Here is a 26,121-nt window from a genome sequence, read left to right as displayed (position 1 = left end):
AACAATGTGATGACATAGTGGTGACACACATCAGCCAATTATTATTTTACCGATGTAGTGAAGGCACAATTATCTACTTATCTACTTTACAGTTTGTTTTTCTGTTTTCTGTAACCAAACTAGTCCTATTTTTTGGCAATTGCAACACTTCATTGTGCTAAGTGGCCGTTTTCTTAGGCGTGTTACATGTTAGTTTATAGGCATATTTCGAGTAAAGTTTATTATTTATTATTTCCTAATAAATAAAAATCGTTGTCCTTTCTGTTGGCCTTAATTTGTATTACTTGTAGTAGAAGTTGTGCTAGTAATGAAGATCAATTCAATTAAACCTGTCTTGAGTTTATTATTTATCTTTACATTGCTGTATTTAATATTGGATATTTACAAGTTTCATTTATTGGAAAATGAAAGTTGTCGTTCTAATTTCATCAATACCAATCGCTATGTTTACTGTTTTATACCTGGACTAATATTTAGTTGGACAATCAGATAATTGCTGTACTAGTATGTTGACGACAGTATGATGACCTGGATGACTGACAAGATACCATACTTATATTTATTTACAGTTTGACGGTACTTTTGCTTCCTCATATATAAAATGAATGATACTCCCGTTTCTATAATCATTTCAACATCGTTTACTTTTCCGTGCAAATTTAACCGCTTTATCCTGACAGTTTGTCTCCGTGTCCATCAGACAGAAACCCGAGTTTATTTATTTTGATCATTCTGTGCGACTATTTTTGTTTTCAATCAGAGCTGAAGCGAGCGACGTCCTAAGCAAAGATGCTAAAAACGAAGACGGGTCACTTGTGTGTGTTTTTCTGCTCTTCAATTACAAACGGGTTGAACCAGAATCTGATTGGACGGGGCAGTGCAAACCGCTTCCTGATTGGTTGATGGTGTGAACATCTCGAAACTTAATTGGTTCCCTGTTGGTCCCGAGCCACTCTCACTTCCCACCTATCTTTGGCGTCTATTACATGCGTGTAATCGTACACTACACTGGTGGAAAAATGGCAGCTGACGAATAGAAAACTATTGGGATTTCCAGTCGATCTGGTGAGAAAGAGGACAGAACTGGTAAGTTTTCCTACCATATGAGCGTCTTTTGGAAACGCTAGTGATCGAAGCGACTGGGCTCCAACTGTGTTCGTTCGCCAAAAGACAACAGTAGGTTAACGCTAAGGTTAGCCAGTCCAGTTATTAGCCAGTGTCAAGTCTCAGGCTGCTCAAGCAATTCCAGTTGTCAACATTGGAACCAGACTATCACCTGGAACGGTGGTTCATCAATGGGTTACTGTACGGACCACTGGGTAAAAACAAAACGAGTGGAATAAAACAATTGCTCCGAATGCTGTTGTAATAAATTCACTCGCACTTTAAACCTGCCTTTATGGCGCTAAAATGGATGAAGTAGACGTTGTGGATGTGATACAAGGAGCCAGCTAATATTCACCGCCAAAGAGTTGATGAAGACTCGAAACCACCGCATTATACCTGATAAATGGGAGAAAAATAGTTCTTTTATGATGTGAACACATGATGTGGCCCTTAAAAGAACTGGTCAAGTCATCAGTAATGACAGTAAAACAATAGCTATTGTGTTATATTCTTGTTCCAAACAACAAATGATCGATAATGCTCCACAGATAAGTAAGAAAACAACCACAACATATCAATATTATATAATGAGGCTGTCTGTATGTAGTGTACATTTCTTCAATAAAACCGAAACTAGTTACTGTATAATTAACTGTGCTTTCCAGTAAGTCCCAGTCACTGGGCTGTTTTATATATTGTGTTTGGAGGGGATCCAGATCCGACTTCCTGCCTCAGTGAGAGTTTCCAAAACTGGAATGAAGCATTAAAACACATCAAGGGGCTGAACAGGGTTCACTCTAATAATAAGTGTTTGTTTTTGAAAATAGCCATTTGCCCATATTTTTAAAAAATATATTTTTTAAATATGTCAACATGGTTTTTATTCCTTGTAGAAAGTTGTTGTGGTGATTATCCTGAAAAGAACTTTAGTGCTGTCCAATTGTAGCGCGTTTAATGGGTGTTGACTGAGCAGTGCTTTGGGCTCTGAACTCTTTATTTTTCTCAACAGCCCATCATTTAAAATGTTTAAACCTTTTAAATATTATATATTTATGTTAAGAACAGTATGTGTGCTGCATGTCCTTTAAGATCATACTTTTTTTTCTTCAGTATCACGAGGTGTCCTGGGTCCAACGGCAGATTTGAACAGCCCCTCTGGTGATTGATCACCATGGGGAAAACTCCTTTGAAAGGTACAAAGATCAGTTAGACCAAATTGCTTAAAAAAAGAACATATCGAAGTTTTACTGCCTACACTTTTGATGGGAGACCACATAAAGATGCTAACAAGGCTATTTATAGACACAGTTTGTTGTCTCTTGTCCCGGATATACTAAAATGTATTGCTTTTAAGTCGCTCATACCTCTTTATTACGTCTGTCTTCAGATCCGAAAGATGGCAAAAAAGAGAAAATTGGAAGGACCGGCCCAGTTACAGGTATGAAATTTGAAGAATTTTGATATTAGTGACCTGGATGGTTCAGGATCCAGATCCCTAAAAAGTTTTTTTAAGCAGCGAGTGAGTGCATCCTGCAGGAGAATTATTTTCACAGAGAACTTGCACTTTGTTTCATGTAGAAGCTTTCTGCTGGGAAGAATATTTGAAGGAGACGTCTTCTACTCCAGCTCCACCCAACTGTTTTCGTCAGGTAAGTCGTGACTGCTGTCATGTTATTCGTGAACTTGAGCTCAAAACTGAGTCGAGCCGTGTTAGAGGATTAATGTGATGGGAATGCGTTGTCTTTCTTTAATTCACAGGCTCGAGTTCCTCCCACCAACGACTTCAAAGTCGGAATGAAGCTAGAAGCCTATGACCCCCGGAACTCCACGTCAGTATGTATCGCCACAGTGATGGGGTTGACGGGGGTCCGCCTGCGCCTGCGTCTGGACGGAAGTGACAGCAGCAATGACTTCTGGAGACTGGTAGACTCCTCTGATATTCAACCCATTGGCACGTGTGAGAAGAATGGAGACATGCTACAGCCTCCCTTGGGTGAGGAACCACACAGTTTGTGCTTTTACATTTTCAAACTGCAAAAATCTTATTGAAAATTAGAGTTTGTCATAGACGCAAACAGACCGTCTCTGAAATAAGTCTGTTTGTGTCTCAGATAAACTCATATTACACCTGTAAGTGTGATTTTATGTATCAATGCAGTCTTATTTTTAAAACCCTCAGGATTTCGGATGAATGCCTCCTCATGGCCCATGTTTTTGTTGAGAACCCTAAACGGAGCAGAAATGGCGCCAGGATCAGCGTTCAAAAAAGTACGACTCTTCAAAAAAGTGTTTGTCTGTTTTTTGTTTTGTCATTAACAAACTGTGTGGAACGTCAGGAACCACCAAGGCCACCGCAGAACATCTTTAAATCCGGTATGAAGCTGGAAGCCGTGGATAAAAAGAACCCATACCTGATCTGCCCGGCCACCATCGGGGAGGTCAAAGGAGACGAAGTCTTCATCATGTTCGACGGCTGGCGTGGGGCGTTTGATTACTGGTGCAAGTACGATTCCCGGGACATCTTCCCTGTGGGCTGGTGCTCACTCACTAAGCACAGTCTGCAGCCCCCAGGAAACAGTGGTGAGTTTCTCCTCTAGGTGGCAGCAGATGCCTGTGTCTTTGATACACAACGGCCACGCATCATATTGATGCTGTACTGAAAAGTAAAGTAAAAGTCACAAAATGAAAATTGAAATTCAAAGATATGTCACTGAAGGACAAACATGCATTGGCTGATATGTATTACTAATTGCTTTTATAGGTAGTTAAACATTAACATGTGGCCCTGTTTAAAACTAGAACAGTTTATTGATGGTGTAAGACAGCAACCTGACTGATGCTTTCATACACTGTTGACAGCAAACCTGCCTAAAAACCCACCACCACTCTCAGCATCACCTTCCAAGCCCAGCCGTCGCTCCTTGCAGCCTCCCTTCAGACTTCCGAATCCTCTGCCACGACTTCCTGTCAGAAAGGGTGTCCGAGGTCGACGGCCTAAGAGTGAGACCATGGCTCTTCTCAAAGCTGTTGCAGAAGCGGCTGCAAGCCAAAACAAGCATGTTTCTCAAAACACAGCCCTCACACTTCAGCCTCACAAGAAGAGAGGCCCCAAACCAGGGAGCAAGGTAAAATACATCTCTTTCTTTTAGCAAGTGTAGAAGTCTCATGGCAGTTAAAAGTTGTGTTTACTCTTGCCATCAGAGAAAGACGAGCAGTCTTCAAACATCATCCCATCTTTCCAGCATCAAGGTCCCTCTTGATAAATCCTCCAGTCTGAACTCAGTGGTCTCCACCGGTGAGCAGCTACAATTCTCATGCTGTATCCAAACCAATACTGAAATGCTATTCCTTATCACCATTCTAGTGTGTGTGTATGTGAATAAACATGGAAACTGCGGCCCACACTTGGACAGGAAGCAAATGCAGCACCTGCCAGACCACTTTGGACCAGGGCCAGTGAACACTGTGCTCCAGCAGGTGGTGCAATCCTGCATAGACTGTGCTTACCAGCCTAAAGTTCTGCTTGGTGCTCTGCAGACTCATTCCGGGGGAGGAGAAGTAGTCAGAGGTAATGTGTGAACAGCAGAGCACGGTTAGTGACTGGGAATATGGATTAACCTTTTCCACCTGTCGTGTTGTCACAGTGAGAACAGACGGAGGTGTTCGTACGGTCAAACTTCCATCTGGCTCCAGTGCTTCCTTCGTGTTGCGATTTTTAGAGACGATGTGCCGTCACCTGCAGTGTGACAACCTTTTTAGCAGCCAACCTTTCAGCCACTACGCTGCCTATGACAGGACCAAATCAGGTAAACACAGGCGGATAAGCAGCAGATTATTTCACCCCTGAATGACCAAAATACTTGTATTTAATTTCCTCATTATTCAATCTAACATGTCTATGAAGTGATGAGAATAGGTTCCAGTTGGTGCCATGTGATCATGTTTCTTTCAGTTTCCATTCTCCAAAATGGGGAAAAACTTGAAGCTTTAACTACTTCTCTAAATGTGATGTCTACCATGAGGTACTTCATGGCTGGGGATGACGTCACAGCCCAGTAGACCGTGTTCCAGTTACCAAAGTCGGAAAACCAAATGGCATGAAATGCTGTTCTTGTGCTAGCATAAGGAACTTTTGGATAAGTATTGGTGTATTCCTGTTGTGCTGAGACCTGGCAATTTCACGCCCCCCGATGTAAGATTTCCCAGTTGGAAGGTGGGAGAATTATCACCACCCTGAGTATGCAAACCAAGATGGCTTCCCCGAATGTAAACAGGAAGTACAAGTTTTGAATCAATGAAATGTCGGCTGAAGAAATAGGCATATTCTGCGAATTTGTGTTTCCTCTTCATCGTGCAGGTTTCCTAGCTGCAAAGGCATATTTATCAAGAAGTAGCTTTCATGCGCAAAAGGCAGACATGAGCTGTCGTGGGCGCCACTATTTTCTTTTCCAACACTGATAACTGGAGGTCACCAAACTGCGCTGTGACATCATTCCCAACTCTAAATTCTCACTTCCACAGTAACTGGAACACAGTATATGTGCCCCAGAAAATGTACTGGATGTGGTGGAAACACCAAGGCGCCTGAAGTCAGCGTCCCTCCATTTGCACGCATACTTCTTAAGCATTCTTTTCCACACAGATCTATTCATTTTGGTGCAAAATGTTTCCTTCTACCTGGAGTTCCATTAGAATCTTTGTGTTGTTTCAGTGAAGGAAGAGGCCGTGGACACTCCGTCATTAGCGCGGGGGAGTAAACGAAGTCTCTCTGGCGTGTCGCCCTCGTACGCAGCACCACTGTCTCCGAAACACTTGCGAACTGAAGCCCACCCTTCAGAAGGTATAGCCACGTATTCTGGTAAATTTCCTTACATGGTTCACCACTATCATAGCATCATAGGCGTATGCCACATGTCTTTGAAGCTTCAGGGGAAATATTTACCCTGTTGCCTTAACAAGCAGGTGCTTTTCTGGCTTTGTCCCCAACATGCTCTTAATGTTTGTAGTGGAAATGGTGGATCTGTATAGCATCATGGTTTCCCTCTGCTTTTCTGTCCACTCAGCTGAGACGATGCCTCATGAGGACGGCGGGCACATGAAGGAACAGCGCTACATGGACTCCGTGTCTAACTCCATGACCCCTCGTCCGCCCGTACGCTGTGCCTCAGAGTACCAAGCACAGGGCAGTTTTCATCCCACCAGCGGAACAACAGTCCGACGTGTCTCCTCCAACCCTGCAGATATCAGCTGCACACAGCCACTCAGACGAGCAGAAGGTCGCTGTTTATCACGGTCACGAACCGATGTCTGAAAAAGGTTTCTACTTCTAAAGTCATTTGTGTGCTTACAGCCAGTTCCACCACTGGTCCAGAGGCTGCAGGCTCCGAGCGGGAGGGTCACCCCAGCAAAAACCCATCCTCCTGGTCTATTGACGAGGTGATGCAGTTTGTGAGAGACGCAGACCCAACTGCATTAGCTCCTCATGCAGAGCTCTTTAGGAAACATGTGAGTTATCTCCTGAAAAGCATGATGTCATCAGAAAAACAGTCAAGGATGAATAAATATGAATCGAAAACAACTCACCAAACACCCTCCATAACATTTCCATCAACATGCTAAAAATGACTGCACTTTTCTATCTCAAATTTGTTTGGAGCTGTTTGTCTGTTTGACTGCCAAAGACCCTCCTCACATCTGTGAGTTTAGTTTCTCTCCATCTCAAGATCTGACAGCTCCAAACCTTCATAGTCACATATGAAAAACTGGATCAAAGACAGCTGTCAGATATTTTGTAATATATTTAGTCCTGTGCCAGATAAAGGATTTACAAGCAGCAGATGTTTATACTGAGGTTCATCAGAAACATCTGCTTCACGGAGGGGATGAGGAGAAGGCTCACTCAGCTGTCTGGTCCTGCTTCATTTGTACTAGGTGATTCAGGGATGGACCGTGAACGCAAGACCTCTGCACAGCCTCATAACCTTCCTTACCCTAAGGAACTAACTAACTTGCTGTGGTTGTTCAGGATTGGGACCCTCACCTTGGTTTCATGCACCTTTTCTTCTCGTGTTGAATAAGTGTTTGCTTAAAGGCTTGTCGTATAATGTAGTCATGAGTACCAAATTCATAACCTTGAGCAAATCAGTAAAAATAAGTGATGATAAAATTGTGTATACTAATGTTTGAGTATTCATTTGCCTTCCTTAATATTCTTAAAATCGCTAGACTGAAGAATTGTATTCTGTTTTAAAACCGTAAAATATATTTGGCATGTGAATGAAAATGATTTATTTCTAAGTTGTGCAAACTCTTATCTCCGACTTGTACTTTCTCGTAGGAAATCGACGGCAAAGCTCTGATGCTGCTGCGGAGCGACATGATCATGAAGTATATGGGACTGAAGTTGGGCCCGGCGCTGAAGCTGTGCCACCACATCGAGAGGCTGAAACAAGGCAAACTATGAAAGCAGCACAGCTCAAACCCCGGACGGACTGAGAGGACACAAGGGACTCGAAACACTTGACCTTGTGCTGGCAATTTGTTACCTCACCCGTCATCTGTTCACATTGTTCCACACAGACGCTCCGATGCTAAACAACAATGATCCCTGAAGTGTTTACATTGCACACGTGCACACTGGTGTTCTCTGCACAGCTGGAGTCTTTTGATCCTGGTTTTGGATCCCCAAAGATGGAGAATGTTTCTTCATGATGTTTTTATGAATCTTGGATTTCCAGTTCAAAAGGAAAGTTTGCAAAACTCTCGACATGTTCTTCCGCACGCTCTCTCTGAGAACTACGAAGGCTCCTGTCTGCTGATTCACGTGTTTGCCTAACAAGGGAACCGCTGCCTGCCCGAAGAATGTCTGGTGATGCATTCCACTGCTGACCCCCGCTAACTGGACACAGACGACTCCTGTTCATATTTAAATTAAATATGTTCAATTCCAGCGTTTACCATCACGTGATCCCAGGAACAGGCAGAATATGACGTCTGACTTTGTGTTAAAGACCGCTGGCAGTATAACAGCACTCAGAAGTTGCACCCCGCCCACCGGTCACTTTACCAGTAACTGATAGCGAACGCTAGTTCTTTGTTTTACCACACCACCCCTGCTGACTGAAGAACAGCACTTTACAGGAGGATGTTTCTCCTGACTGCCTGGTTGACGTACACTTACCACATTAGCGAACAAAATCCATCATTTCAATAAGTTAGGTGACATTGAATCACCAAGAATGTTTATCGCTCAGCTCCAACACTTTAATGTGTAAATGTGACACTTCTAAGGGCTTTTCCATGTTCCCGCTTCCACGTCGACAGTTTTGACCGTTACAATCACTGTTAGCAAAGACGTGTACAGTTCTATGGGTTTAACCATATCAGTGACAGAATGTAGATTTTGTATAAAAATGTATCATTTTGAAAAGGTCATATCAGTAAAGGTGACAGGGATGTTCAATGGGAAGTTCACAGCTTGTACTGTTCTTTTTTTTAAATATTTTACGCTCTAGTGAATAGACTGCCTTGCTCGACCTACATTTCTCAGGATAACGTGAATTTTGTTAGTATGAACTTTTGTAGCATCCTGTTTATATGATACACTCAACCGTTTCCTGTTGCTTCTGTTCCTGACTTTACGAAGATTTGTGTGCCATAACCAGGAATGAAGCGCTGTTGAACCCCTTTTTGACTACTTGAAAGATTCATCATTGTTCATGTCACACCAGATAATGTGTTTATGATGTGCATTTCCCTTTGTTGGATAAAACCTAACCAAACATGAGCAGTTTGCTGTCATTGTTTTTAACAATGTTTACAAGGATTAAGTGACAGGACGTCAAATGAAAATTGACGGCTTTCGACAGTCAGCGATACTGGGACATTAGAGATTCATTATGAGTAATGATGGACACAAATAATACAAATAACAGATCAGTGAAACAATCTTTCCTTCACAAGGAATGTTTGTCAGCACATCAATTCCAGGTGCTCCACATTATACAAAAAAAATCAATGACAAAGGAGACTAAATGAGATAATGCTGATAACTACAACTTCTCACAGATTTCCATCCAATACATCAAGTGTCACCAATCTCTTCTGCTACACTGACACAAAAAAAAGTGAAGATGCTTCTTGTCAGACTAATTCCTCCCAGAGTTTATCTTCTGTCATTCTTGCCATGGAACAGCTTCTATATGTCTATATGAGCTGTTTCTGCTGGAACTGGATAAACCAGACAAAAACAGCAGAGTGAGACGGTGAACCCAGAAGGTAAGAACTAGTGTTGCCAGCCAGGTTCAAGTATAACTGTGTTAAATGCAATAGCACTGGGTAAAGGCAAAAGAAAACCATTTGATATAAGCAATATTTGAACTAATGGCCTCAAACTCAACTGACTCAGTTGACTAAACAGGCAAACAAAAAAGCAAGTTGTGGTTTAATAGTATTCATTATAAAGATGATGTGTGGATTTTAATGTGGCTTGATGAGTGCATGAGCATTAACTTTCCACTTCTGACAGATGGAAGTGGGGAATCTGGACTCCCACAAAGTCTCACAAAAGTACCTGCACTCTGGCCCAGATGCTTCACACTCAAGACAGGAAGGAAATTCTGTTCTCAACATGGACAGCGAGAAAAAAATAATAACTCAGAAGACAACAGAGTCAAAAAAAATTTGGAGTTTACTTCTGTAGAAAACACAAAAAGCACAAGAGTTCGAACATTTCTATTTCACAGGTATAAAACAGGTTTATAAAAACGCGAAAGTCTTCAGACATTCACACACAGATGTGATAAATACAACTCATACAATAAATTAACGGGTCACTCCAAGCACGTTCATCTGAGGAACAAAGTTTCGCTGCGATAAATAAGCACTTGGTAAACAGTGAAGTCTGCAGAGCTTTTTAGGGACTTCACAGTTTCCTAAATCGCTGCCACGTGAGCTCTGCAGGATGTTGAAGATCCCAAACAAGTCCCTGTTATTTTGAATCAATCGAGGAAAAGTGCATTCAAGGATCCAAAACAGGCTTAACACAACTTCACTCAGGTCTGATGGAGGACACACACAAATATCTAACACTCTTAAATACACACACAAACACACAAGTTCGCATTTCCATCCTTGTTAGAACTTTTGGAGGTTTCTCATTGCCATAATGCTTTCCCTAGCCTCTCATACTTCACCTAACCAGCCACAATACATGGCTAATGTTCATAATAACAATAATAAGAGCAATAATAATAATAATAATAATATAGCTTAATTTATATCACAAAGTTTGCCACAACACGATGTTATTTTGTTACGTTTTTCCTCTCAGATTTAGGCCTAACCTTGTCAGGACCGGCCAAATGGTTCATATTAAGCCAAATACTCTCACGGCTTTGTTTTCCCACAATTGGTCCCCACAAGAACAAATAAGCCACGCGCGCGCACACACGTATTTTTATATAAAGTGGCTGTTTTCACAACCTCTGACAGTTTGTTTCATGAATTCACACGTGTACAAATGGGAAATAAATAACCTGCTTTCATCTGCAAAAACATGTTTTCAGTCAGGCTGAAGATGCCGGGCAACGGTTCTAACAGAGGAAGTCACAGCCTGCAACAAAAACAAGAACAATTAAAAATATGTGTGTTCAAACAATGATTCGGGCCCTGGCTGAGCTGCCAATTCCACAAATGTTCTCTTCATATGACATGTCGCACTGCAGCAGCCAAAGCGGGTGGTTGAGAAGTTGACTACAGAATGTGGTCACATGTGGTTCAGCTCACCCAGGGGGCGCTGCTGTGCTGCACTCTCATTTCCTCGGGAGCAGAGCAGCCAGTCTCTGCTTCTTAATGGGCAGGAAGTGAATCTCCTGTGAACTGACCTTCTTCACTTTGATGGCTCGGTTTTTGGGTACCTTGTTAAGCGGGCCGTTCGCAGTATGCCGCTCTGCCTTGGACATGGCTGGTACTCCATACAGCTGCTGCAGGGATGAGCTTTGACCACCATCTCGCTTGATGGAGAAGTTCTTGGTGGAGACACCTGAGAGGCTCTTTATCTTCCCGCAGAGGATGGCGGGGATGGCTTCCTTCACCGAGACAATGACTTTAGCTGCCTGGGAGCTGCCGCAGATCTCAAGGTTACCTGCTCTGCTGAGGGACGCCTGTGGACCACCGGAGCTGGACCCACAGGGGACGCTGTCTACCATCCACTTATGCTGCCGACTGAACTCCAGTGAGGCCAGAAGTTTGGAATCGGACTTTGCCACTCCCCGCTCTTGCTGAGGGAACTTCTTTCTAACACAAGGCACTGACAGGTCCAATGCACTGTCCGGTTGTGGGCTGGGGTTCTCTTGTTTTGGCTGGACAGGGAAAGTCCTGAGGGAGAGGTCTAATGCTTGTCCTTCTACAAGAGGCAATGAGGACATATTGTGGGACTGGAATGATGGAGGACATCTACTGGATGATCCAGAAGGAGAGGTAGTATCATGAGGACAAGTCTGGGTGCTTGTGTTGACAGTGCAAACTGGTTTGGGCATGTTACCCTTTGAGTCCTCCGTCTGAAGGACTGGAACAGGGATGGGCAGCGGAATGGGCAGGGGAACTGGCAGGGGAATAATGACTGGGTACGGTACCAAGAGAGTGGCAGGGGGTACAAGTGGGGCAAGTGGGGAGGTATAGGGTGGCGCAAGGGAAGGAAGTGAGTAAAGGGGGGAACCCGTTTGTGAACTGACAAGGTCCTGAAGTAGACCAGCAAATGCTGGATTCTGAAGCAGAGAGAGCAAGTTAACATCCTGAGCCTGACCATCTGTCTTCTGGTCCACAGCGGAGGGCAGGCTGAAGGTCAGGGGGTTCATAATGTGAGCCTGTTGGCAGTTGTTGGACTGAGGGATTACTGAGGGATTCATTTGCTGCAGGACTTGTTGGTCCAAAACCAAAGGGAGTGACAGGGGATTTTGACTACTTGCTATGACGTAGGGTGCTGCCCCCAACTGGCCGAGCTGTGGAGCTGCGGCGCCGGCCATTTGGACATGAATGGGGAGCATCAGTGGATTTTCCCCAAGACAGACTGGGTGAAGGACAGCGGTAGATACTTTCAACGGTACACTTGCTGCTGAATCCACATTTGGACTCTCCACAGACGGTGCCGGGGTCACAACCAGCCCTCCTTTACTCTGTCCCGCAGTATTTCCATCACAGGAATCAGACTTGATGTCCAAATGAACTCCACTTCGGACGTTAGCTGCTCCATCTTCACATGCCACACCAGCTTCTGCTTCAGGCTGTGCAACGTTCAAGTCAGCGCTTCCTTCCATCACAAAGCTTGAGGGGTCAATCACGTCACAAAGTGCTACTGAGCGCACTCATCCATTCCTTATCTTCAAAAACCTGGAACACACAAAATCACAAATGTTACCATTTTATTTCTCAAAGCTTGATCACCCTACAACCTGAAAAGTTCTTTTTTGATCTTATTTTATTATGTGCATCAACTTCATTTAGTCATCTTCCTCTGACTGCATTGGAAAAATGTGGACGTTAAGTTCAGCAGGTCTGTTACCTGAATGTTCCAGTTAAATCTAATGCAACACTGAAGTAAACTCAGATGTCCCAGTGACTCTCTCTACCCTGGCTGCCATCCTTCATGCGCCCGGGATGAAGTAGCCTCTCTGCAGAGCTTGAAGACCAATGAGTCCAGTGTTGTGGAAGACAATTCTTCACCATAAGGAGAGCACCACAGTGGGTGCACTCTAGCCAGGAGGTGGAGCCTCGTGGTGAGACTGTGTCAGCAGCGCTCACATGGTGTTGTGCGGCACCACAGCGACGTTAAGAGGAGTAGTTAATCACCCAGAGGCAGCGTCTCTGTTGCTCTGAAGAGCTGATGAGGAAAGGTAATTAGCCTCTGATGGTTCATGACTACCCAGTGAGCTGACGACTGTTTCACACATGGCAACGTTCAGGAAAGCACGCAGACGTCAAGTACTACACGGGCCTGGAATTCAATGGGGCCAGAGGTGCTGAACGCAAATGATCTGAGTCTTTCCTGAACATCCATATCATTGCTAAAAAGGCTGGCCTTCATCCCTCCCACTTGGCGTTGAGGCCTCCCAAGCGTTCCAGAAATGTTGAGGCCAAGATATTTCCTGTTTGATAACCCGATCATGAGGCCCGTGACATGACAAAGACCCGATAACTGACTGAAAGAAGTCTTTCTTGGTGGCACAGCCTCTCGTGTGGCTGTTTCACGACGCGCAGGAGAGTGAACCAAGGGCTCTGAAACGCAGATAATAAACCTCCCTTAATCTCCTCTGTGAACTCAGCTGTCATGTTTTAGAGAGATTAACACTGAACCCTCAGATCAGGTGACCTGACGCCCCGACAGGTCTCCGGCTGGGTAACTACACAGCTCGCTGCTCAAACACCTACTCAATGAAGGCATGTGATTAAAATGTCAAAGTCAGCAAACAAGTCAGAGAGGGATGTTTAAGCCTAAAGAGCACGCAGAGCGCACACACTCATCCTTGTTTTCAGATGAATTCCCATGGTTGTCCAACTCTTATCTCAGAGTGGGGAGGCCACACAGATGTCGCATACTTGAACCCATGAAAAACTGATGCAATGATCCTGGTGGCCCCCCTCATCTGTGAAGTTTGTCAGCTTCTCCGTCGCCACAGGAATAGAGCCAGGCCTTCCCTATAAATACCTTCTCGGTGGATGTTTTAATCCAAAATAATCCTGCTTGTTATATTGACTTTTCCATACTAAAAGAGATGAGGTCATAGGTCAGCTCATTAAAAGCAGCTCAAGATTAGTGAGTCGATTTCATTAAAGTTTGGAGCCTGTGAAATACAGTCCTCACAATTCTCTTATAAAGTCAATAGCATTGTGTGACACTTTATTTTATCCAAATTAAATCTGGTGATCTTAATGGGTTGAATGGTTTTTTAAGAGAGGCCAGCAACAAGAAACAGAAACAAGAGTCAAACTAGACAAGAAGAAGGATTAAGAAAAATACTTGAATAAAAAAACAAAAGTATGAAACATGAATAAATATATATATATATACATGAAACATGAATAAAAAAACAAGAAATTTAAAAACATGAAAATATTATAATAACAACAGATTTGTGCAGCTATGAACTAGAGACTGCTAGTTTAGGAAGCTTCATGGATAAACAAAACAAAAAAAACAAAACATTATCCGCTTTCACCTTTGTAGCTCCGCCCAACCCCAGCGTACCAGGAATAAGCCACAGAAAATGAATGAATATGAGTGAATACTTTTTTCTCTACTGTTTTCACCTTACTGACGTTTTAGCAAGAGAACATTGAACTCAAAAACATCTGAGTAAACATATTATGGGATGAAAATAACCTTATCAACCAAGCAAAGCTATACATCCATTTGACTCTACAAATGGCAAAAAAGGTAACAGGCCTCAGATCATGAAAATGTACCCCCTTTCAACAACAAAGCCTCTTCAGATCTATCTTAAATATGATCCCTCTCTTAAATAACCAGAAGCTGCGCAACAAAGCAGAGGGTGACAATACATTAATTTTAATACTATATGTACATGTTCTGCCAACATGCCTGCTTTAAAATACTCACTAGAGAAAATAACTGTTTTTGATACTTTGGTCTCTGGTCATCTGCAAGATGTTTGCCTTTGGTAATTGAGTATAAGGAAAAAGAGAAGTTATCGGAGCCAAAACACCCGCGCCCCCCCTTCTTTTTAATGTAATCACTTCCACATTTCTGTCTCTCTTTGCCTGGTCGATGGAACGTATAGCAAACTGAAGAGAACAACAACAACAGCCCAGTGGAGAATTTGCTAAATTCAGTGGCATTTGAGCTTTGGAGTTTTGAGGGACGGGAACAAAAGAGCAGACTTGGAAAGAGAGGATGAGCTAAAGGTCACTGACCTCAACACTTTTGTGCTCCAGTAGCCAATTATGTCTCATTAGGAAGCCTTGCCTTCATGTTCATCGCTGCCCAGCTGGTCAGAACACTCATTAAATATATATAAATCAGCAACCCATCAAGGAGAACATGTCAATACAGGCACCACAGAGGGGAAAATACTAGTCACAGTCAACTAATGCTGTTGTGTCAAGGCACAGATCTTCTGGTGTTGACAACAGACTTGACAGTGAGACACTTTCACAGAATACACTTAAGTTAAATGTTAACTGTCAAAGCAAAACAAACGGAAAGCTGAGGTGGAAAGTTCTAGGACCTCAACACTGTGGATCAAAACAGTCTCCACACAGTTTTTGGATCAGCATCCGTCATGTGACTGTTGAGGAGGTCAGAAGATTTTAATCAGACGCCAGCCAATCGATAACAGTAACCCATGACAACAAGCCTCTGTTAAGGCAAGAGTGGCTGAAAATAAATGGATCTTTGTCTACTACTCGCCCCTGATACATTACACCTTTTACTTATGACAAATGGGAAGCCATAATTAACTGGATTTATTAAACTAAGAATAAGAATGAATTAATGAGTCTATGATCGATATACATGAGCTCATTCTTAGACTGTGCTCACTATATGCGTGTGAATATTTGAACACCAGGCTCATGAAATGCAATTCGATTTTCTCCTCCAACTGACCACACCAAGGTGATCCATCAGATGAATTTCGTCGTCCGCAGTCTGTTTTTCATGCTGTCGCCGGAGCAGTTGCTTCAGTGAGGGAAGCTGTCGCAGGCAGGTAAGACCTTGTTCATGAACTCTCAGAAGGGGCCGAGTCTGACAGGACACAGGCTCTGGCACAAACGCCAAGTGAAAACAGTGCTCTGTTTATATTTGCTCGGCTCTTAGTTTCCTTGTGTTTCCACTACAGACTCGCTGTGTTCCGATTAGGAACACATTAAAAAAACGCTCAGACATTTATTCAGGCCTGATACACGTAGAGGAGACAAAAACCATCAGTAGGCTCAGACCATTACACCATGAAAAGTACCTTTATTCACTCTACTAACCTTTATATCAGCCTTGTATAAGAGCCAAGGCCAGGGGCCTCTTCATCGTCAGCATATTGAATGAATGCAATACCAATTGAAGTAAAGGTACTTGACATTTGGTGCCGGTGCTGCTCCGGTGGGTTCGCGGAAGGCGATCGTCTGCCCTCACACATCCCGGTCGACACCGGGTTCGGTTGCCATGAGAACAGGAGTCATTTAGACGTAGGTGAGCTCGCGCGACACACTGGCTAATATGACACGGCGCAAGCTAGCTGGGCCGATGACATCCCATGTAACACAAATGAACGACCTATTCCAATTTTAATCGACACCCTCGAATGCAATGTCGGGTTTGAATACGAATACTAGACGTTTACGAGGTGTTTCGGCCCCATTTGTGTCCATTTTCTCTTGACTCTACCGTCATCCATCCATCCATCACCGCGTTACACCACCGATGGAAATTGTAATTTATGCGTAAGCACAGGGAATACTCACCTCTGAGGCGGTGTGTGTGAGAGTGAGCTGCTGTCCAGGACCCCGACGTCCCACGTTAAAGTGAAATAAAGCGCACAGCTCGCTGTCAATAAATAGAATTAGTGTCCATTGCGGCGCTGTCTGAAGACTGACTGGAGCTGCGCACGCAGCCTCGGCAGCGGGTGCTCCCCGCCCCCACCCGGAGCAGCGGGACAAATGAGGTAAATGCCACTCACAATATCCCGGGGAAATTAAGAGCCTTTTGTTGGCTACCCATTGAATTGACAAAAAATATATATGCATAACAATAAAATATTCCGTCATTATTATGCATTGCTTCATTTTGTGTTTGTGTCGAATCTGCCTTAGAATGACATTATTCTTCACCGATAAAAATCACCTTAGCAATGATGTTTATGATCTTATATACAAGACCAGTCGTAAATATTTACAATGTTTTTTAATAAATCAACTTGCATTGTGTAAATCCACATTGCACTTAAATCTCTTGACGTCTGTGGTGTGAGCCATTATTATGCTTTTCATTTTGTCTTTTACAAAACAGTAATAATGGATTTAATATTTATACAAATATATTTTACAATGACTGTTGGTGCTTGCGTGTTAGGTCTAGATGATCTGTCAGGTGACTTCCTCTTTCCACAATGATCAAGCAGAGACAAAGCGGAACAACGGCTCTGACTGTGTGTGTGCATTTGTTGGTCACCATCTGATGCAATAAGTCAGAAAGACATGTCTACGTTGGGTTGCCAGGCCATTTTATTGAACTCATTTAATTGTGGCATGTATTTTTCTGGTGCTGTGAGTGATGTGACACGTGCAGAAGGCCCAGGGCCGGAGAGTGTCCCTGCGATTTAGTAGGACAGCAGCGTCGGACTCCGCTGACATGACGTGACCGTCTGCTGACAAAGGTAGATGAGAATACGGAGCGACGCAGGGGCAGATGTGGGTCTGCTGCTGACAGGCCCGGGTGAGCCGGATCCCTTGGGTGTTCATATCGGTCCCAGCCAGCCTCGGGCTCCGCCTGCGGGCCCCTCATTGTTCCGCAGGGAGGCTGTTTAATGCACTATAATGAGCCTTGCTGGATACCCTGGTGGCAGAGTGGTGCCTTTGGTGCGGTTGGCTTCTCAGTCTCCCTCCCCCCACGCTGACGCAAGGGCCTCGCATGTGGACATGCAACTCTATTAGAGGCTAAGCAAGTTGAAGTAGACGCTGATTTCAGACATCCTTCCTCACTCTCAAATCATGGTCCAGTATGCCTGGAGTTCTCAAAGAGGCTCAAGCGAAAGCCTTTTTCATACGGCATAGAAATATCCCAGTTCAGCTTTCAACCAGCTATTCTTCACTGTGAGACACAAATCCATTCAACAGTGGTTATTTTTCACTGTGAGAGGGAGACAACTGTGAGCTCCACGGCCTTGGTGGACAGATCAAGGTCAAGGAGAGACCCTTTAAGTGCAACCACAGTGTTGCACCACAGGGAGCTGCTCCCTTGTTGGTCTTGATTTTTCTAACCCTGGACCTTCTCTGCTGCGAGAACAAGGTGTTTTCGTCTGTGCTGGGCCTCTTTGACAGGAGCCAGAGCCACATGAGATGCACAGACCTGGATCTGTCACATGACCGAGCCTGGACACTGTCAGGACCTGAGAGCAGAGGCAAATCTAAAATACAATATTTAGATTAATAGTAGTCCGCTGAGAGACTGCTGATACTTTTGAGATTACTCAGGTCTCGTCGGATCAACCTGGATTTCGTGACACATTGAAGCAACAAAATCTGAAGGTGAACTGCACGGTGGTCTCCATGGACACAGCTCATCCTTGAGGGGGTCGATATCTAGAGAGCAAGTCAAAACACAAACCCCACAACATTAATATTTTAGGATCTTTTTGAAGCCTCTCCTGGATGCTCCTGGCCCACAACATTAATATGCCTGATCAGACGAGGCCGACTTCTATCAAGTGCCAAGTCCAGTTCTGATCTGTCATGTTGACCTTCAGTTGGCAACAACACACACCACTTGATTAGGCTGTTGTCACGCGTCTCTTATCGGCCTTGGCTTTTCAACCATGCAACCATGACTATTGCTTTTAAAATGAGCGGACTACAAAACCTTCATTGCAAAAGTCACTGCAACTGACGCCCATTTATTCCCATATTTTTGAGTTGTCTGATGTATAGCACCATCTGGTGGACAATTTTGACACCACAAACACGTGCTGCAGTTCGAGCGAAGATCATTTTAATGTGCTCATACGGTCAACACAATTCACAGCAAGAATAGCGGTCTGCTTTTTGGATGCATATGTTAGATATGAACGCGCATTCTATTCGACAAACGTCTAACGCTGTCTCATACTATACTTTTGACAAGACTTAAATGACGACGCTGGACAGACCGGACTACGCGCGGCCCCGGGGCCACACGCGACTCATGAGGTCCCATGGAAACTGAGCAGAAATGTGTGGAGTAGAAACGTGTGCGCTGACACATTTTGTTGGGGTATTTAAACAGGTCAGCAGGGTTTGTTTTATTTCATTCCATGTTGATTTCACGCATTGCTGAACCAATTTAAAGCCAATCCACTTCACTATAATTTTCCTTTATTTTCTGTTACCTTTTCTATTTGTCTGTTTAATAAAATCAATAATAATCTAAAAAAAAGCATGTTTTTTAGTGAGTTCGTGTATATATTAATTCCATTTTGGGTGGTACCTATTTTAATATTTGTTTGGGAGATTCGTTTTGCTTTGGTGTCTGCGTTTATATTTGTTTTCCCATTTGTGTTACCAGTCTTGTAATCGTTATTATAGCATTTGTATTGAGTGTATGTCCTCATAACCTCCTAATAATTCATCATTGAATTGTTGTTATATGCAAACAAAAAGCCACCATTCGAATGATATCTTACAGAGCCCCAGACCGGACATGGCAAAAAAAAAAAAATGTGGCCACAAAAGTAAAATATGAAGGAAAATAATGAAATATAAATATGAAGGAACTAAATACTAAATTGTGGCCACAATGTAGGCACACTTTCTTTAGTGCCAGCACTAGTGCATTAAAATTTTATAGGTTTCGAAAGTATATTTTCTCTCTACTTGAGAGTGTCACATTATAATGACGACTCATCTCCACTTTCACCTTGTAGTAGCAAAACTGAGGTCTGCTGAGGCTTTCATCTAACACACACACACACATCTGCCTCCAGGCTGTCTCAGTCTAATATCCAGCAGCTGCAGCCGAACAGGACCACCAAATGTTTCTGACTTTACAGTACAGTGGGAATAATGCCACGAATGAACAAAGCACAACTTCGGCAATCTTCAAGTTTTTATTTGTTTACAAAGTTAAGATTGCAGTTTCATAGAGTCCTTCCTTTAATGAGTAGAAAACACTTTTTTTAAGAAAGGCACAAATTTTACAATATATACACTTGGATCTAAATTATAAATATATAGAAAACAAAAGCACAACCCAGAATAAAAGTGCTTAACACAGTTTCCTTTTTTTGTTTGTTGTTTTTTACAGAAAAAATAGCCTTTGTTTAAAAATACATACAATCAGTAGCATGTTTTTGTTTCTTTTTTTCATGTTAGCAATAAATTATTTGGGTGATTTATATAATAATACGAAAAACGGTGAGAGAAGATGGTTACAGTTTACACAATACACAATCATAACCCACAACAGAACAGTAACTTGAATATGCCATTCTTAGTGCAAAAACGATACACGAGAAAAGGGATCATATCATCTGGTGAATAAAGCTGTGAAATGAATTAGATTTGAGAGGAGACTGCTGTCCTGGAATGTGTCCGATCGGAATATTGACCAGGGAAAGAGATGAAAGTGTCTGGGATTTCTTGCTTTGATGGCTGCAACTATAGCGAAAACTAAGCGACGGTATTTGATCTTTGCCCTAAGAAGACATAGACATGAGGAATCAGACATTTTCACAAAGACAAACCCATCACACCATGTCTTGAACACAAAGACGGCACAGTACAAAAACAATGAGCACTAGTTAAGCTCAACTTGCAGGGGAAATGACTTTTTCTACCGTTGCGCTTCTTCCTGAGATCAAGTTCTGATGCTGTTGGCGGGAGGCAGGGGTCATCTGTGGAATACTTTGGTATCTCTCGTCAAACTGAAGCCCCGACTGTTACCTTACACGCGGAGGGAATATTTCAGTGAAGTGAAGGGAGCAGAGTCAGACACTGCACAGCAGTACACAACAGTGCAATCTTATTTGGTGGCAAGTTTTTTCATAGAATTTGACTTAAGCCTTCTGGAAAACTAGAAACCTCCCTGCGCAAACATGTCAACAAGTCTAAAGAGTAAGCAGACTGAACAGCTCTAAAATCTAAAATGTCCCTTAAATATAAATAACAATATATATTTGAAGAATAACAAAGACTGAAAACATCCAGATTCATCGAGGGAGCACTTCCTCTTCAGAGCGAGGGAACAGAGGTTTATATGACCAAAGACTTTGCTGAGCGTAAAACCATCCTTCAGGTGTTTGTGTGTCACAAAAGTGGTGATGCGATTATTATTATTATTATTATTGCTGGCGTTGACTTTCTGAACCGCTCAGGACGTAAAACTTGGGAAAGCCTTGATATGCACTAGTAATGACATAAAACACGTCGACGCAGGTCAATCTGACACACACTCCCACACAAAACCGACTCGCTCAAGACTTTCCTGAGAAACAAACGACCGAACCGAGAGACTCACAACTGAACGTCAGCCTGTAAAAAAACAACAATACGAACAACCTTTCACCAGAATAAAAGAGATACAAAGAAAAATCGTCCTTTAAAAAGACCTCCGCGGTTTGGTGTAACAAAACCGGCTGAAGGACCGGAGGGGGAGAGTGAGCGTTAAATACAAATATATTGTTACATTTTAAATAAAAGCAACACCCAAGAATATAAATCTATACATCAGGCTACATGGACTTTTAAAGACTGCATTTATAGTTTCTCCAAAGGCACTGTAAGCAACGGCGGGCTGCTGTCCCTCCCTTTATCCTCGCACTAGTGTTCTAAAATGCAGGGAGAGCAACGAGGGGGAGCATGGAAAGGAAATGAGGCATTTTATGGCTTATCCGCTGAAGAAACAAGCTGTTTGTTTCCTTTTGTCTTCCAGTTCAACACTACTCGACGCCTCATGGAGCCGGGACGGACAGAAGAAACATCAGAGCGAAGCAAGTTTCGAACTGATCAAAAGGCTTTTAGGACCAGGAGGAGGTTTGTTTCTTTGTTTTGATAAAATGTTTCTTCTGTCTTTTGAATTCTTTTGACAGCTGCCTTTCACTGTGAAGGACGCACTTTGGTTAATAATCAGATCGGTGGGAGAGAGGAGAGGGAGAACAGGAGAGGCAGTGATGTGACTACAGGCCCTGAGCGAGGAGGACGAGGGCAGGAGGGGATCAGCATCATCACAGAGCTACAGACGCGATCACCTACACTGTCGACTCTGCAACATCTTACTCCTGTTGTCGGTAGTGAATAACAGACTTCCGGTCCGGTCCAGCTTGTAACATGCTATTCAGGGCCTCGCGCACGTCCAGGGTGTCGCTGCTGCAGTGACCGTTGGGTAAAGACAGAGAGTCTGGCGGGGCGAGGAGATAGTTGGAGGGAAAGTCAGGTGAAGAGTTGGAGAAGAGCGAGGAAGAGGCGGGCACACTGGGGAAGAGAGGTGAGGAGGCAGAGGAGGTGGCGATGAGAGTGGAGGTCGACAGGAGGCCGGTGGAGACGTGAGACACAGAGGGGGTGGAGGAGGAGCTGGAGGCTGACGAAGAAGACTGCGGGCTGGTTTTCTGTGTGGGCATCTGAGGGGACAGCGGCAGGTCGAGGAAGTCTAACAAGTCCTGATGGTTGCTGGATAGCATGCTGTGGTTCTGCTGCGGCAACAGAAGCTGCTGCTGTGTGTGTGACGTGTTCTGCGAGATCAGAGACTCCAGACTGAAGTCATCTCTGTACCCTGAAGAGTGTGCTGACAGACCCTCCAGACTCAGTGCCCCCTCTGTGCTATCTGGGGAAGGGGACGGGGAGCTCATGGTAAGATCCAGTATATCCTCGAAGGGGTTTTTGGAGGACACACTGGCAGGTGGTTTGGGAGGATGGAGTGGCAGTGACTGGGTCTTTGAGTGTGCAAAAGGGGGCGGGAAGGACTGCGGGTAGAAATGAGACAAACTAGAGCTGAGGCTGGCCACACTGGGCAGGGGACCTGCGTTGGTGGGGCCCGAATTGTTAGACCAGCTGCTTTGAGTTCTTTGCTGGGTTCTTTGTAAAGGCGGCAAGGTCCGGCTGTGTGTGCGAATCTGTGCGTCGTTCTGGCCGCACACCGCCTGCATCCTCAGCTGAGCGAGCGCCGAAGTTCTTTGCAGAGCGTTTTCGTTCAGCTTCTGTTTGAGGATCTGACTCTGGGCGAGAGACTGGGCCAGTGACTGGTTCAGGATGGGTTTCTGGCTGAACAGATTGGCCAGGAGATGTTTGTTCACCTGCTCCATCTTCCGCATCCGTTCCTCAGCCATCCGCTGCTCCATAGCCTGCTTCTCTTTCTCTTTGCGTCTTCTCTTCACTTCCTCGTCCATCCGGACCAGCTCCCCACGCACACGGGCCACACAGTTCTCTGGGATCTTGATGCCTAAAACAGAAGAGCACAGATGTTGACTGCTGAAAACAAATAAAAGGTGTGTTTATCAGTAACTCCCAGATTGTGCTTCAATGAAAACCACACCACTTGGCTTGAAGGGTTTCTTCTTCTAGAGTGCACAGTAACAATTTTACAGTCATTGGCACACTGCCGATTTCAATAAGGCAGGCAGCTCACATAAAGCAACATTTGATCATAAGATTTAACTTGAAACTGAGCCTTAGAAAATTTAGAAAATTAGAAAAACATTATCTCGATGGGTTGATCAACGCAGTAGGCTGCATCTCACTGGGAACTGTCCACTGATACTCGTCATTCACAGAACATTCATAAAAACAGTGAATTTTCTGTAGTGGTTGACATCTACGGGAAGAGTTTTTTAATAAATGATGTGCTATTCTTCACTCTATGGTGTGTCTAAATAGGCCAGTTTGAAAGAATCTTGTCAATCCATGACAGCACTTTCATTCTACTTGTCAAGTGACAGTGGTCACTCACCAACTTGCTTGTTGTGCTGCTTTGTTTTCAGCCGAACGATCTGTAGGATGCTGGAGCTGGTTATTTCCGACACCACGTCAGACACACGTTTCCAAACACGCAGCAATGCGCCACACAACATGTGGTACTGCCGGAGGCGCATGCCCTGCAGACACTCTTGGCCTTCCTCGATTTTCTTACACTTGCCATTCCTGAAGAGGAGAATGTGCATTTGGGTGAATAAAGACTGCATGTTGGAAACTCCACTGTGTATATCAACAGTGACCGGGATCAGGGTTGGAAGAACTTATTACCAATTGGCATGGCTGCACTTTGAAAAGGAGAAGTTGAACTGGTTCTCCCAGCTCTCCCTAGCTTCCTCCACCGACACCTGAAAGACAGAGACCAATGATTTGTGCTAATTCATTGAGCAGATTACGATTATAAAACTCCCCAAACATCCTATGAACACGGATGGTATTGACAGACACACTGAAGGTTGACAGGTCATGCTGACAGATAACAGACTTTAATGCAAGAAAGGCAGTGGAATACAGGGAATGATAATGTGAAGGGGAAAACACAAGAAAAAACAGCCTGGATGGTGTGCATATATATATACATATATATATATACATATATATATATATATATATATATATATATATATATATATATATATACATATATATATATACATATATATATATATATATATACATATATATATATACATATATATATATATATACATATATATATATATATATATATATATATATATATATACATATATATATATATATATATATATATATATATATATATATATATATATATATATATATATATATATATATATATATATATATATATATATATACACATATATATATATACACACACATACGTGTGTGTGTTTTATACATGTAAGACGATGTAGCTCCTCACCTGTCGGTAGCGTTGCTGCAAGTTGTCAAGGCTCTCTGGGTGGGTCTGCTTGCCTATGTTGGGCTTGTAAACGATAAAGTTCTTGCCTCTTCCTTGTTCAGCGAGCAGCACGCATGGATTGTTGCCTCGCAGCTGCAGGTCAGAACCACCATTTTATTCACTGTCAAGTTGAATTATTTATTGTGAACAATGACCGAAACCAACCTTCTGAGACAAGTAGAATCCTTCATTGGTACCGCTGAGATTTAATGCCTTGTTGTAAGCTTCATCCCAAGTCATCCCTCTGTCCACGCTGATCTGTAGCACAAAGAACACAAAGATTAAGGAGGATGCTGAGGGGGAAATACATGATCAGAAACACACAAAGTTATTCTTGTTGTAACAAATCTCAATAACTTATGAACAATATTTTTCATGTGCTCACAGGAATATTGAATAAGGTGAATGAGTCCATTGAAGTTTTTTTTTGAAATCTCATCTCACCTTAAAAACCTAAGTAATGAGGCATGTCACTTACTTTATAGAGAACAACCTGACCATCCTGGGGATTTCCAGCGGTCAAAAATGTCTCCTGCCTTTCCTCGTAAATCTCATCATTACCAGGGGCAAGATCTGTCAGACACAAAGAATCAGTTTATTCAAAGCACATTTGAAATTCCAGGATACAAATACACATGAAACGTCAGACATGACCGCAGCACAGCACGAGCATCTACCTAAGATTCCCATGTCGTATTTTCCTTCCTTCTTGTCCTTCTCAATAAGGTAGTCAAAATTTTCAGTGAAATACTGGAAGAGAAAGTTCTGCTTGTGAACCTCCAGCCCTAAAATGCGGTTCAGGAACTTGGTAATGCTGCAGTCTGAGGAAAAAAAAACAAACAACAACAACCAAATTGAGTTAGCTTTGAAAAAAGCTAGAGTATGAATATATAAAGTGTGTATTTGTAACTTGTAACTTGTAAATTTTACCTTTTTCTGTGCTAATGCCAAATCGTGGTTCCTTACAGAAGATGCCCACATCCATCATGCCATGCTTCATGTCTAAAAATAAAGACCATTATGAACCAGATCAGAATGAAAAATGCATTTGACCTTCGCACATGTTGTCAATTCAACAAGCTCTCACCTCTGAAAAACATGGCGTCTCCTCCAGGGTAACTTTTTGGGGGCGGGACCTTGTTCTCTATGTAGCCCAGGATTGCTTTGGTGATTTTATCCAGAGCTTTAGTACCATACTGCGAGACAGAGGGCGCACGTGTTGGCGTTGATATCAGGACATGATATGGTCCGAAAGATATTTCGATAAATTTGCTCACCTTGTTCTCAAAATTGTACTTGCTCAGGTCTCTGCTTTCAGTGGCTCTTCTGTCACCGTGAGTCAGCGCGCCCTGAGGTCATAATTCGGAAATACGATTCAAAACATTGTTTTGTGCTTCGTATAT

At 43.2% G+C, this 26,121-nt stretch overlaps 3 protein-coding genes across 5 annotated transcripts in view; 1 reads left to right on the top strand and 2 right to left on the bottom strand.

Moving 5' to 3' along the window:
* The first annotated feature begins 977 nt into the window (after positions 1-977).
* On the top strand, positions 978-8,883 carry LOC128763495 (sex comb on midleg-like protein 2). Its single transcript, XM_053872319.1, has 15 exons — positions 978-1,086; positions 2,218-2,300; positions 2,495-2,545; positions 2,686-2,756; positions 2,866-3,100; positions 3,287-3,375; positions 3,444-3,687; positions 3,967-4,232; positions 4,309-4,402; positions 4,472-4,675; positions 4,752-4,913; positions 5,819-5,947; positions 6,171-6,383; positions 6,458-6,612; positions 7,445-8,883. The coding sequence occupies exons 2-15, from the start codon at positions 2,279-2,281 to the stop codon at positions 7,568-7,570; spliced, it is 2,061 nt and encodes a 686-aa protein (XP_053728294.1). The 5' UTR covers positions 978-1,086; positions 2,218-2,278; the 3' UTR covers positions 7,571-8,883.
* A 913-nt stretch (positions 8,884-9,796) lies between these two features.
* On the bottom strand, positions 9,797-16,707 carry zmp:0000001174 (retinoic acid-induced protein 2). Its single transcript, XM_053879986.1, has 2 exons — positions 16,582-16,707; positions 9,797-12,495 (listed from the first exon to the last, which is right to left on the bottom strand). Exon 2 carries the CDS (start codon positions 12,420-12,422, stop codon positions 10,920-10,922), a length of 1,503 nt encoding a protein of 500 aa, XP_053735961.1. The 5' UTR covers positions 12,423-12,495; positions 16,582-16,707; the 3' UTR covers positions 9,797-10,919.
* A 3,376-nt stretch (positions 16,708-20,083) lies between these two features.
* The window catches only part of si:ch73-63e15.2 (protein strawberry notch homolog 2), a 36,765-nt gene continuing 30,727 nt past the window's right edge, over positions 20,084-26,121 (bottom strand). For all 3 annotated transcript variants that reach the window (XM_053870025.1, XM_053870125.1, XM_053870220.1), the window contains 10 exons: positions 25,996-26,067; positions 25,806-25,914; positions 25,649-25,720; positions 25,396-25,539; positions 25,197-25,291; positions 24,884-24,976; positions 24,680-24,811; positions 24,043-24,119; positions 23,750-23,940; positions 20,084-23,242 (listed from right to left, as the gene is read on the bottom strand). In XM_053870025.1, the coding sequence (XP_053726000.1) occupies positions 22,080-23,242; positions 23,750-23,940; positions 24,043-24,119; positions 24,680-24,811; positions 24,884-24,976; positions 25,197-25,291; positions 25,396-25,539; positions 25,649-25,720; positions 25,806-25,914; positions 25,996-26,067 (2,148 nt within the window). In that variant the 3' untranslated portion in view covers positions 20,084-22,079. The remainder of the gene's footprint in view (positions 23,243-23,749; positions 23,941-24,042; positions 24,120-24,679; positions 24,812-24,883; positions 24,977-25,196; positions 25,292-25,395; positions 25,540-25,648; positions 25,721-25,805; positions 25,915-25,995; positions 26,068-26,121) is intronic.

Source organism: Synchiropus splendidus, chromosome 1 (assembly GCF_027744825.2).
Source record: "Synchiropus splendidus isolate RoL2022-P1 chromosome 1, RoL_Sspl_1.0, whole genome shotgun sequence".
Classification (NCBI taxonomy): domain Eukaryota; kingdom Metazoa; phylum Chordata; class Actinopteri; order Syngnathiformes; family Callionymidae; genus Synchiropus; species Synchiropus splendidus.
Note: the sequence above shows the minus strand (reverse complement) of the source record. Positions and strands in the feature narration are given on the sequence as shown.